This window comes from Arachis hypogaea, chromosome 19 (genome assembly GCF_003086295.3).
Source record: "Arachis hypogaea cultivar Tifrunner chromosome 19, arahy.Tifrunner.gnm2.J5K5, whole genome shotgun sequence".
NCBI classification, from domain to species: domain Eukaryota; kingdom Viridiplantae; phylum Streptophyta; class Magnoliopsida; order Fabales; family Fabaceae; genus Arachis; species Arachis hypogaea.
Window position 1 is genome coordinate 150,654,761 of NC_092054.1, and position 13,103 is coordinate 150,667,863.

Below are 13,103 nucleotides of genomic sequence, written 5' to 3' on the forward strand. Positions count from 1 at the left end.
GCAAAATAAAAGCATGCAAACAGTAAGCATGTTACAAAAGAAGAGGAAGAAAAATCTAACCTTTATCCGAAAAAGGTTGGAGGAAATGAAAGCCTTCAAACACAAGAATGCTTCACGAACAGGTGGAGAGGAAATTTGAAAAATCGCAGAAACGAAACAATGAAAGAGAGGGAAAGTATTTATAAACACGTTAGGGGCATAATGGTAAAAACAGGCAGTCATTAATGGGTGCACCGTTACCAAGGTAATCAATACCTACGCGAATCTCTAACAGACGCGACATTTGATTAGACGTAACCGTGAAAAATCAAAAGTCACGAAAGTCACGTCGGTTCCAAACAAACACGTCGGTTCCCTCCCCAGTCGGCTACATCCCCGAGTAGAATACTCGAACCCAAAGTCTTAAAAGAAATTGGGCTCGAGTAGGGGCACTGTTCATACCCTGGCCCAATGCTAAGGCCCAGGATCCAAGTAAAAAGGCCCAACTCAAAGGAGTTGAGCCTCACACTACACAAACCAGATGCCACGAAGTCGGCTATCTTCACGACTTGCTCTAAAGAAGTCGGTACGAGGATCAGCTGGCAGATAAACCCTCCCTCAAGAGGATAACTGCCCCTAGAATCTCTCTAACCACTTCCATGAGCCATATTTCAACCACCCTAAGATAAAGGGACGGTTATTCCCCTTAAAAAGTGGCACTACTTCAACGGTGGTTATTAGTTCACCACTATAAATACACTGACACCTCTCAGGTATCTCTAAGTCCCAATACTCTCTAGACCTGCTCACACCCTTGCTGACTTAGGCATCGGAGTGTCTTTGCAGGTACCACCCCCATTCGTTCATACTCACAAGTCGGACGGAAGCCCCCAAGGCGCAGACCCGCTCGAAGACTTCCTTCCTCAGACGATTGGGCCAATCCAGCGAGTCCAACCCAACAATCTCCGGTTACCCATCGTAACATATGTATATCTAATTATTAATATTATATTTAATTATACAAATATATATAACAACGTATAATAATATAAATTTAACAAAAATCGTAACACACAAATAAATACATATACAACAAATAAATAGATGATTGTATGTAAATCAGTAATTAAATTATAACAATAAAAATTAATTATATTCAGTATTAATTATTTACAACAAAAATAATAACATTAAAATATATCAAGAAATTATTCTTAAGTTTATAAGAGTTATAAGAGGTTATATTATTATAAATACTGTCTAATTCATAATATAATCATCTCTTTTTAATAGTAATTTTGATGTTGTTATTAAATTTAAATTCTAAAAAAAAACAATTCTATAGTTAATATTATCAAAAAACACTATAAACACGTCATATTATACATATGTTATAACTATTATAAATATGATATCACTTTATTTTGTTTTCAAGTTGTTTTAAATTTTAGCCAATAAGTAATAGCTCAAATGGCATAATTTTCCTATATTCATTTAAGAGGTTACGAATTCGAGTATCTTATCTTTAGTAAAAAAAAAAAAAATTTGTTTTTACTCTTAAGCTTTTTAAAGGAACCAAGGGTTCACCCTTCTTGCAGTGGATGGGACACTTTTCTTTTATTCTTCTTAATTACTCTAAAAACAACTTGTTTACCGCCAAAAGAGTTTCTTTAATTTTTTTTTTAATTTAAAAAATATCTCCTTTTCAACAAGAAAGATTTCTTTTTAAAATATATATCTAATTATTAATATTATATTTAATATTAATATATTCGTATTAATATATTTAATTATACAATTATATATAACAACATATAATAATATAATATAAATTTAACAAAAATCGTAACACACAAATAAGTACATTTACAACAAACAAATAGACGATTGTATGTAAATCAGTAATTAAATTATAACAGTAAAAATTAATTACATTCAGTGTTAATTATTTACAACAAAAATAATAACATTAAAATGTATTAAGAAATCATTCTTAAGTTTATAAGAGTTATAAGAGGTTAATTATATTATTATAAATAATATCTAACTCATAATATAATCATCCCTTCTTGCAGTGGATGAGGCACTTTTCTTTTATTCTTTTTAATTACTCTAAAAACAACTTGTTTACCGCCAGAAGAGTTTCTTTAATTTTTTTTTTTAAAATTTAAAAAATATCTCCCTTTCAACGAGAAAGAATTTTTTTTTAAATATATATATCCAATTAATAATATTATATTTAATATTAATATATTAGTATTAATATATTTAGTTATATAAGTATATATAATAATGCATAGTAATATAATATAAATTTAACAAAAATCATAACACACAAATAAATACATATACAACAAATACATAGATGATTGTTTGTAAATCAGTAATTAAATTATAACAATAAAAATTAATTATATTCAGTGTTAATTATTTGCAATAAAAATACTAACATTAAAATATATCAAGAAATCATTCTTAAGTTTCATCTTCTATGCCGATTATTTACTATTCCATTACACTGATTCCTGAATTATTTGGCCAATTTGCGATTTTAGAATTTTAAATGTATTTCTTTAAATTTGTTTAGGTTGAAGCAAAGAAACTGTTGGGAATAAGGAGTATGACCACAATCCAATCAATTATGTGTCAAATAATTTGTTATTGTTATTATATTAAAATGTTAATATAATAAGGTCCTTGATTAAATTTATAGATTTATCATTGTGATAGTGATCATAATATTGAGAGATAAATCTTTTATAATTTAATCTAAATTGTTCTTGGTCATAGGATTATTAAAAAGGACATTAATAATCCGGAAAGATCAATATATATATAATGGTCTTCATTGGATGAAGATTAATAGATCTTATTTATTAAATTATACATATAGATGGTGCATATAGAGATATGACTATTGAACTGACCCACTCTGAGAATTTCTAATGGTTATAATTACCGTATATTTGTCAATAGGATATTCTCAAGATGAACATAGTAACAGAGTTTTCTTTGACCTGCGACTGTCATAGTAATTAACAATGTATTTATTATACTTTGATTCCGGACACCTAATACCCTAGGGTGCTAATTGAGTGGATATTGGATATGATTTAAATACTTGTAGAATTAATGATTAGTCAATAAGGAATCCGTCAACTCTTGGTAAAGAGTTTGAGTTCTATGATTATAATGATTGAGATAAATGAAACATTGGCCAAGAGAATTGAATGAATGAAGAAATGAGTTTCCTAGGTCATTCACAGTTCATTATAATAATGGTAACAAGTTAGAGTTTGACAATTAAACCATACTCTAAGGGTTAACCAAGAGTTGGAAAGATGGAAGGAACTATACTTTGTTTTTCTAAGGTTCTTAGTAAAAATATATTACTTCATACTATTGGGTCGTTGAGGAGTGTTGCTAGACGCCAACCTCGATTAGTAAATTTAGTATGACTAATTTACTACCCGCTTAGTATTGAACCTATGGGGTCACACACTAACGAGTGTTCTAATCTTTGCTGTAGAATTATTTAATTATTATTTTGATTTGATCAAATAAATAATTATATTAATTCAAATGGAATATTATTATATTCTTTACTAGCACCAAGAATATAATAATAGTATGATGATTGAAAATATTAAATGAGATTTGAGAATAATTAGTTATTTTATTTCTAAATTTGGATGAGATTCTAACTGATTCTGTTTTCAAATTGAGTGATGATATGATTCATAAATTTGAAGGATTCAGATTTAGAATTTCAAGATATGATTTAAATTTGAATTGAGATTCAAATTTAAAATTAGTAACAAATCTCATACTATATATATGTGTGCCAAGAGTAAAGGAAAGACAGAGGAGAATAACAAGAGTTTTATTCATTTACCTCTACGCACATAAATGTATGTGAGCCTAATTCTTGGAGAAGAATTTTATGGTGTGCAAAGAATTGCAAGAGGTTTCTCAATTTAGATCAGATATCCATTGGTCAAAGAGTTGACAGCAAAGGTTGGTCTCGGTGTGGATACGCATAGCGCCTTCGTACCATCGAAGGAGAAAAAGATTTTTACTAGCGTACTCAGGTATTTATATATGATCTATGTATTATTTCTAGAATAAAATTTAAGTACAAAATAGATCTTTAAATTACCTTTTTTTCGTGTTATGAACACATGGTAATCCTTCAGAAACAAACATTTTCTTCTTGCCTTGTTTAGTTTTGGTGGAATTTTGAAGTTACATTTATAAATCAGTTTAGTAAAGAGGTTAATAACACATTGTAATATTACTTATTCAACTTTGCATTGTTGGATATAGTGGGCTTGCATCTAGTTCGAAATTAGGACTGGATGTTTGCACATTCATTCACATTCTTTGTCTCTAAGGCTTGTTCTTGTTGACTTTAACATAATGAAAACATGCTTTGATTACATTGTTAAGAATCTAATAAGTGCATCTGTTCAAGAATGTTTAAGACCTTAGTCCGTGGTTGATAGCATAAAATGGTAGCATTATGTTTGATGTTCTAGTAGATTGTCACCTATGTTATCTTCACGCTCGTTTTGTATATATAACTATAGATATATTGAAGTCATACCATTATTACTTAATATATTTACTTGAAAGTTTCCCTTGTGCCCACCAATTTTCAAAACACAAAACAGAGTTCTCATGTTGAAGCTACATCATATATTTCGTTTATTTATAGTTTGCATCATCTTTTTATTATTATTACTATTATTTGGCTGGTTGGTTTGCTTGATTTTATATCTTCTCTTGTGGTATGATTTGCAGGAGGGAGCAATGAGTGCAGATCAGCTCATTGAACGCGTAGAAACTGGTCTCAAAGTCAAGCAATAAACCTAGCAAGTCTTTTGTTGTTCACCCTATCACTTTTAAGGAAAAAGTTTGGTAACCAAAAATTTTCAGCCATAATCAGCTAAAATTTTTCATATTTTACTTCATTTATATCATTTAATAACAGTTTTATTTTTTACTTCACTCTCTTATCATTCTACTTATCACCGTTCATTCTACTTATCACCGTTCTTATCAAATCTGCTAATTAATGATATTAATTAGAAAATCATATCCCTTTTTGTTAGGCACTATTGTAATCAATACTTAATATTCCTTTTTATAATTTGATTTTTATATATAAAAATACAATAAAAATTAATAATAATTATATTTAAGAACGGTAATTATAATATCAATTACATTAAATAATTGCAATTGATTCTTTGTGGTATTTATCATCAATTATTTAAACTATATTTTATTATGTAGTTCAAATTCTTTTACATATATACTAATAAATCATGATTCAAAATATTTTAATATTTTATTTTTGAAGACATTATACATTTAAATCAACGTATAATTTTTTAAATCACCGTCTTTGATAATTTAAAAATTTATTTCATGTTTTTCAAAGTGAAAATGATTTATTTTAATTCACATATATTTCTAAATTTTACTATAATTAAATTTGAAAAAAAAATATCAAATACCTAAATCAATTTATTCAATTGACAAATTTATTCATAACATCCCCAAGTTCATACACATAACATCTATAATTAAGTAAGATACACATAACATCCAAAATTTTATATTAATAACATCCATAATTTCATATTCATAACATTCATAATTTCATACATATAATATTTATAATTAACAATTTTTTACAATTAATATTACCAAATTTTAATATTTTTATTTACTATTCATATGTATACTTATTTATTGATTTTAATACGACGAGTTAATAATTATTTTTTAAATTTTATTTTTAATTTTAATTTTTTTTATTTTATAATAGCCTATATGTAAAATATGAGTTGTATACCAGAAGTTGTTACATTCTCTAATTTAACATCCATATTTTTATACGTATAATATTTATTATTTTATTTTGCAGGTTATGAACCAACAATTTTAGATATTTTTAATTTTCAATAAATAAAAATTGATCAAATTTAAAATATTTTATTTTTTATAAAATGTGTTGAGGTGATTTGAGTTTTTTTAATTAAAAATATAAGAATTTGAAATTTTTATTTGGAAGAAAAAATTATACAATTATAAATACATGTAATAATAATAAAGGAAAAATTTTTGCAATCTGATTCACATTAAATTTGGAATTAACTTTTAGTATAATTAAATAAGGAAAGATAATTAATGATAGAAAGAATAAATTAATTGCGTCAATTAAATTAGGAGAGTGATCCACACTCTCTTATAAACGCAAATACTATTAGTCATATACCTTTATTTATTATCTATAATATTTTGGTTACGTAGGATTGCCGTTAATTTAATTGGGTGTCCACCGCTCAGCACAACAGAATCAAGTTGTCCAGTGACTAACTATCAATGGAAAAAAAAAAGTCTGAAAGACATAATAGGGTGATCTTAGTCTTCCAATATATTCATCTATGACATCCAACATTCCAACAGAAAGTATTCTTTGCAGTTTCAATACACCTGAAAATGTTAAAAGTAATACGAAATTTTAGAGGAAAAGGATAATAATGTATAGAAGCAATTTACAGAAAGTGCAGCTTTAATTAAACTATACAATTAAAAGTGGGGCAATGTTACATGACCAAAATATTATAGATAATAAATAAAGGTATATGACTAATAGTATTTGCGTTTATAAGAGAGTGTGAATCACTCTCCTAATTTAATTGACGCAATTAATTTATTCTTTCTATCATTAATTATCTTTTCTTATTTAATTATACTAAAAGTTAATTCCAAATTTAATGTGAATCAGATTGCAAAAATTTCTCCTTCATTATTATTACATGTATTTATAATTGTATAATTTTTTTCTTCTAAATAAAAATTTCAAATTCTTATATTTTTAATTAAAAAAACTCAAATCACCTCAACACATTTTATAAAAAATAAAATATTTTAAATTTGATCAATTTTTATTTATTGAAAATTAAAAATATCTAAAATTGTTGGTTCATAACCTGCAAAATAAAATAATAAATATTATACGTATAAAAATATGGATGTTAAATTAGAGAATGTAACAACTTCTGGTATACAACTCATATTTTACATATAGGCTATTATAAAATAAAAAAAATTAAAATTAAAAATAAAATTTTAAAAATAATTATTAACTCGTCGTATTAAAATCAATAAATAAGTATACATATGAATAGTAAATAAAAATATTAAAATTTGGTAATATTAATTGTAAAAAATTGTTAATTATAAATATTATATGTATGAAATTATGAATGTTATGAATATGAAATTATGGATGTTATTAATATAAAATTTTGGATATTATGTGTATCTTACTTAATTATGGATGTTATGTGTATGAACTTGGGGATGTTATGAATAAATTTGTCAATTGAATAAATTGATTTAGGTATTTGATATTTTTTTTTTCAAATTTAATTATAGTAAAATTTAGAAATATATGTGAATTAAAATAAATCATTTTCACTTTGAAAAACATGAAATAAATTTTTAAATTATCAAAGACGGTGATTTAAAAAATTATACGTTGATTTAAATGTATAATGTCTTCAAAAATAAAATATTAAAATATTTTGAATCATGATTTATTAGTATATATGTAAAAGAATTTGAACTACATAATAAAATATAGTTTAAATAATTGATGATAAATACCATAACGGACAAAGAATCAATTGCAATTATTTAATGTAATTGATATTATAATTACCGTTCTTAAATATAATTATTATTAATTTTTATTGTATTTTTATATATAAAAATCAAATTATAAAAAGGAATATTAAGTATTGATTACAATAGTGCCTAACAAAAAGGGATATGATTTTCTAATTAATATCATTAATTAGCAGATTTGATAAGAACGGTGATAAGTAGAATGATAAGAGAGTGAAATAAAAAATAAAACTGTTATTAAATGATATAAATAAAGTAAAATATGAAAAATTTTGGCTGATTATGGCTGAAAAATTTTTGTTACCAAACTTTTTCCTTAAATTAAATATATATCATTCTTTGTACTTTATTATGACTGGAAATTCTATGGAAGTGGTGGTAGAAACAGTATCGGAATCTGAAAATAAGTGTCTGCATACCTAGGACCTTCATTTTTGTTCAAAAGTAAAGGATTTGATTAATTGTCATGACTCCATGATTTAGGAATCCAATGTTATACATGTTTGATGCACATTGCTTGTGTTTTCTCCAGAGTATGGAAACCTTGGAGAACATGAATTGACGGTGCCTGATGCACCTTATGCAGTACTGATAGAGATATATAATTATATATTACTAATTTACTATTAGATAGCCACTGGGGATAATCATATGGATAGAGAGTAGAGTCATGTAGCGCTACACCAAGTTGAGGAAAAGAAAATAAACTGCATTAGTAAATGAGAGTAGGACTTAAAAGAAGCCACAATAAGAAAGAGTCATTAAGCAATAAACATGGAGTTGATTTAATCAGTAGTGGATCCATATAAGAAACATGGAAGACCTAAATGGGAGGGCGAAACCAAGCTTTCATGATAAACATAGCAGTTATGAATACCTAGTTCGTAAAGATTTGGATGCGTTAGCTGGCCAACATTTGCATTAAACATAACAAATTTGCAAGCATTGGAATAATAGGAAACAGCCAGAACGTCATCATTTTCCATGATGTACAAGGCTGTAAATGACTGAAGCCATGTTGATCCACAACCCCGGGGTACTAAAAGCTCACTAGATATGGTGACCAACTTAGTCCAAGACTCTTGAACCCCATGCTCCTTCATCTCCCACAAAACCAAACGACTATAGTTTTCATTGAAACAAACACAAAGGTTGTTCCTCAAGACACCCAACATAGGAAAGAAAGTATGATCCCTATTAGGCAGGGACATTGGGCAAAAACTCTCGTTGGCTAAGTCAAAGGAAAGGATCACCCATTTTAAGCTGTTGTTACGAACATGAGCAACCCAATTGAGAGTGCCATTCACAAACTTCCCTATCGCCTGCCGGGGATAAAATGGAGGATCTTGAATGATGGTTGTCCAAGAATTCGAACCAAAGGTGTGAACTTTGTAGTGGTGTGCCCAAGAACCCTCAAGAAACTTGTAATTATCATGCACATGATCATAGCCAAAACCACACATGTAGTCCCCGATCATGAGCCCCCCTTGCCGAATTTTCAACCAATCGGAAGCCAATCTGGTACAAGGGTTCCACAATCTGATGGATTCCCAGTCTGTATGACGGTTGATCAAGGCGAGGCAGAACAAGCCATTGCAGGAACCCAAGATATGCACATCATCATCCATCTGGAAGCAGGCATCCTCAGTAGGCGCGGATGGATTCTTAAATAGAGACTGCACCGAGAAAAATCCGAATCCGCGATCAATTCTCAATATTCTCAATACGAGTCGTGGGCGGGTCATGGTTGGATCTGCTGTTGAGCAGTGAAGGTGGTCGCTGGCGAATTTTGGGCTGGAGATTAGTGCATTCCATGATTTGCACACAATCTTGAATTTCACAACGGAACTCGCCGGAACCCTCACCAGGATCTCGGCGATGATTTCGTCCGGAAGGATCCGCAGCGTCGAAGAGAGGTGCTTGTGCTGCTTGTCGGTGGTTCCGAGCAGGTTCCCCCTCATTCTGGAGAAAGAAGGGGCGGCGCGATTAGTAGCAGTGGAAGTATGCAACTTGGGACGGGTTGGTATTTTTAAAAGTTTCTTTTATTTTTTGACTTTACAAGCGTGGTTTTAGAATTGAGGAGTAGGGTGTACATGGTCGGGTGAAACCAGGTTTGATGTGACTTAGATCCAATTCGAAATATATATCGGATTTATTTATTAGATTCGAATCTGACCTTAGACCCGATGAAACTAATACACTTTCGGGCTACAATTATACCGGGTGAAAATCGGGCAGTTAACATTACATTACGTTGATACTTTCTTGTAAACTAGCATGTAAAAATATCCAAATTTTCAAGGCTCCAACCATTAGTTAACATGGTAAAATTCACTTAGAAAAATATAACAAGAACCAACCCTTCTTCAAAATTAAAGTATAACCACAATCAATATTAAAGCATAACCACAATCAATATTAATATTGTCTAATAATACCAAATATTTAAATCAATACAAATAACACAATCTTATGTATTAGTCTAAAGTCTTATGTATTCTAAACATAAAACATTAACTTATAGCTTTATAATGACTAATAACACAAAATATTAAGGTTTACAATACTTAAATTCCACGTAAGAATAGTCATGATCCATCACTAATAACACAAAATATTAATTGTGTATGATGACCGGGCCACCGGACCGACTTCGGGTGACCCGAGCTATGGTCCGGACCCGACCCGAAATAATGACCGGGTCTATTTTTGAGACCTGTACCCGACCCTAAATCCGATGAAATCACACCAAATTAGTCCCTAAAGTGTTCGGGACCGGGCCGGGCCGAGTCTGTGCACCCCTATTGAGGAGTGTTGCCTCTCCAACAATTTTTATGATTTGTAGTTATTAAGTAGTTATTAATGATGTTTTAATGGTGTGAGATTTTATTTAGGAGTTATTCTCCACATATAAGCGTTTTCTCATATAAATTATACAAGTCATTTATATTCACACGTTTTTCACGTTTTTTTTTTTTCTGTGCCTCTTTTTTTTCTTCTTTTTCTTTATCTGTGCTTTCTCTTTTTTTTCTCTTTCTTCTTCTTTTTTCGTACCTCTTCTTCTTCTTTTTCTTTCTCTGTGCCTCTTCTTCTTCTTTTTTGTAATTTTTCTCTCCCATTATCGTCGTCATCAACATCACATCTTCCTCCTCCTTCTCTTCCTCCTTCTTTTTTCATTGAAATTTCTTCTCCTGTTTTCGTTTTCTCTTTTTCCTTCATCATCAGTTATCTCGTTGTTGAAAATAATAAATAATTCAAGTTTAGATTGTCAATTGAATCAAAACGAAATTGATTATTGTTTTGAATCCAAGACTAAGGTGTGGTTCAATTTAATAGAAAAAATATAGTATTAGAGGAAATATTTTTTTTGCAGTAAATTTAGATATAGTACGAAGATATTTGGGTGTATCACAAAGATATTTGGGTGTATTTTAAGAATTTTTTAGTATATTTTTATTCTGATAAGTTCTGCATAATTTAAAATTCTTCATCTTCTTCCTTCTCATCTTCTACTGTTTCTTCTTCTTTTTTTATCATCATCACTGTCTTCTTTTTTTTTTTCTTATTCATCTTTTTTTTTATTTTACCTTCTCAAGTTTCTTCTTGTTTTGCTCTCTTAATAAGAATAAAAACAAAAAAATCAAATAAAGAAGAAAAAGAAAAACATAATGCTGCAAAATTACTTGAAAGAGGATAAACTTACATTCATTTAACTAAAAGAAAGAAAGAAATAAAGAAGAAAAAACGCACCATTAGAGAAAATATTTTTCTGTATTTGCAGCAAATTTGGGTGTAACACGAAGATATTTGGGTGTAATACGAAGATATTTAGGTGTATTTTAAGAATTTTTTGGTGTATTTTTATTCTGATAAGTTCTGCATAATTCAAAACTCTTCCTCTTCCTCCTTCTCATCTTCTACTGTTTCTTCTTTTTTTAGGGTAAAGTATACTTTTTGTCCCTGAAGTTTGGTAAAAATTTCAAAAATACCCCTAAGTTTTATTTTATTTCAATTTTGTCCCAAAAGTTTTCGATTTGCATCAAATATACCTTCGACGGCTAAATTTTCAAAAAATTTAAGACCAATTTAAAAATAATGCATGAAAATTATGCTTGATTTGTTTGTGTTGAGGGTTGTTCTTTTGAAATTGTTGTTGAATTGGTCTTAAATTTTTTGAAAATTTAGCCGTCAAGGGTATATTTGATGCAAATCAAAAACTTTTGGAACAAAATTGAAACAAAAAAAAACTTAAGGGTATTTTTAAAACTTTTATCAAATTTCAGGAACAAAAAATATACTTTACCTTTTTTTTTATCATCATCACAATCTTTTTCTTTTTTTTTCTTATTCATATTTTTTTTTATTTTACCTTCTCAAATTTCTTCTTGTTTTACTCTCTTAACAAGAATAAAAATAAAAAAATCAAACAAAGAAGAAGAAGAAACACATAATACTGCAAAATTACTTGAAAAATGATGAACTTACATTCATTTAACTAAAAGAAAGAAAGAAATAAGGAAAAAAAGAAGAAGAAAAAAACGTAGTAGTAGAGAAAATATTTTTCTATATTTGCAGCAAATTTGGGTGTAACACGAAGATATTTGGGTGTAATACGAAGATATTTGGGTGTATTTTAAGAATTTTTTGGTGTATTTTTATTCTGATAAATTCTGCATAATTCAAAACTCTTCCTCTTTTTCCTCTTTATCTTCTACTGTCTACTGCTTCTTCTTCCTCATCTTCTTATTTCGTTTTATTATAATTCTTCTTGGGAGAAAAAATCAAACAAAGAAGAAAAAAATACATAATATTGCAAATCAATAGAAAGAAGAGTAGGAAAAAAATGCAGCAACAACAACGGTAATAAAAAAACAACGATGAAGATGAAACACGCGAAGAAAAAGGAGATACACAAAGAAAAAAGAGAAGAAGAAGAAGGAAGAGGAGGAGGAGAAAGAGGAACGTGAAGAAGAAGAAGTGTCTTCCATAATGATGAGTGAGAGCGCGCTTTGAAAATGGTTGAGTGACGCGTCACAGTAGGTGAATGTAGTTTTTGTTAGATTTGGCCCAACTTATAAGACTTGTAAGCCAAAAAGACTTGTATGTGTAGCATAATTCTTTATCTAATAGTATAAGTGTAAGGGCAAAGGATTAGATGGTCTCCGAACGTTTGGACTATTAAATGATTCTATAACAAAACATGTTTTTTAAGTTTTTTAATAATTGTTAAATAGTCCTTATTTAATTTTAATTACAAATTAACTCCATATATTTTATTTAATTATAAAAACTATTTTTTATTTTATAAATTATTATTTTATCATTCATCTATTATGTTTATTAACAATAAAAAATAAAAATAATAACAAATTAGATATTCGATTGATCGTAATAATTTTTTGGCAATTCTAACCGATTAA

The 13,103-nt window shown here is 28.5% G+C and overlaps 1 protein-coding gene and 1 long non-coding RNA gene across 2 annotated transcripts; one reads left to right on the forward strand and one right to left on the reverse strand.

Annotated features, from left to right (window-relative positions):
- Positions 1-4,251: 4,251 nt before the first annotated feature.
- LOC140181920 (uncharacterized) lies at positions 4,252-4,984 on the forward strand. The gene is made up of 2 exons (XR_011877572.1): positions 4,252-4,493; positions 4,783-4,984. It is a non-coding gene; the product is annotated as an uncharacterized lncRNA (long non-coding RNA).
- A 3,484-nt stretch (positions 4,985-8,468) lies between these two features.
- On the reverse strand, positions 8,469-9,644 carry LOC112775121 (F-box/kelch-repeat protein At3g23880-like). The gene has a single exon (XM_025818592.3). It carries the CDS (start codon positions 9,642-9,644, stop codon positions 8,469-8,471), a length of 1,176 nt encoding a protein of 391 aa, XP_025674377.1.
- Between the last annotated feature and the right edge of the window lie 3,459 nt (positions 9,645-13,103).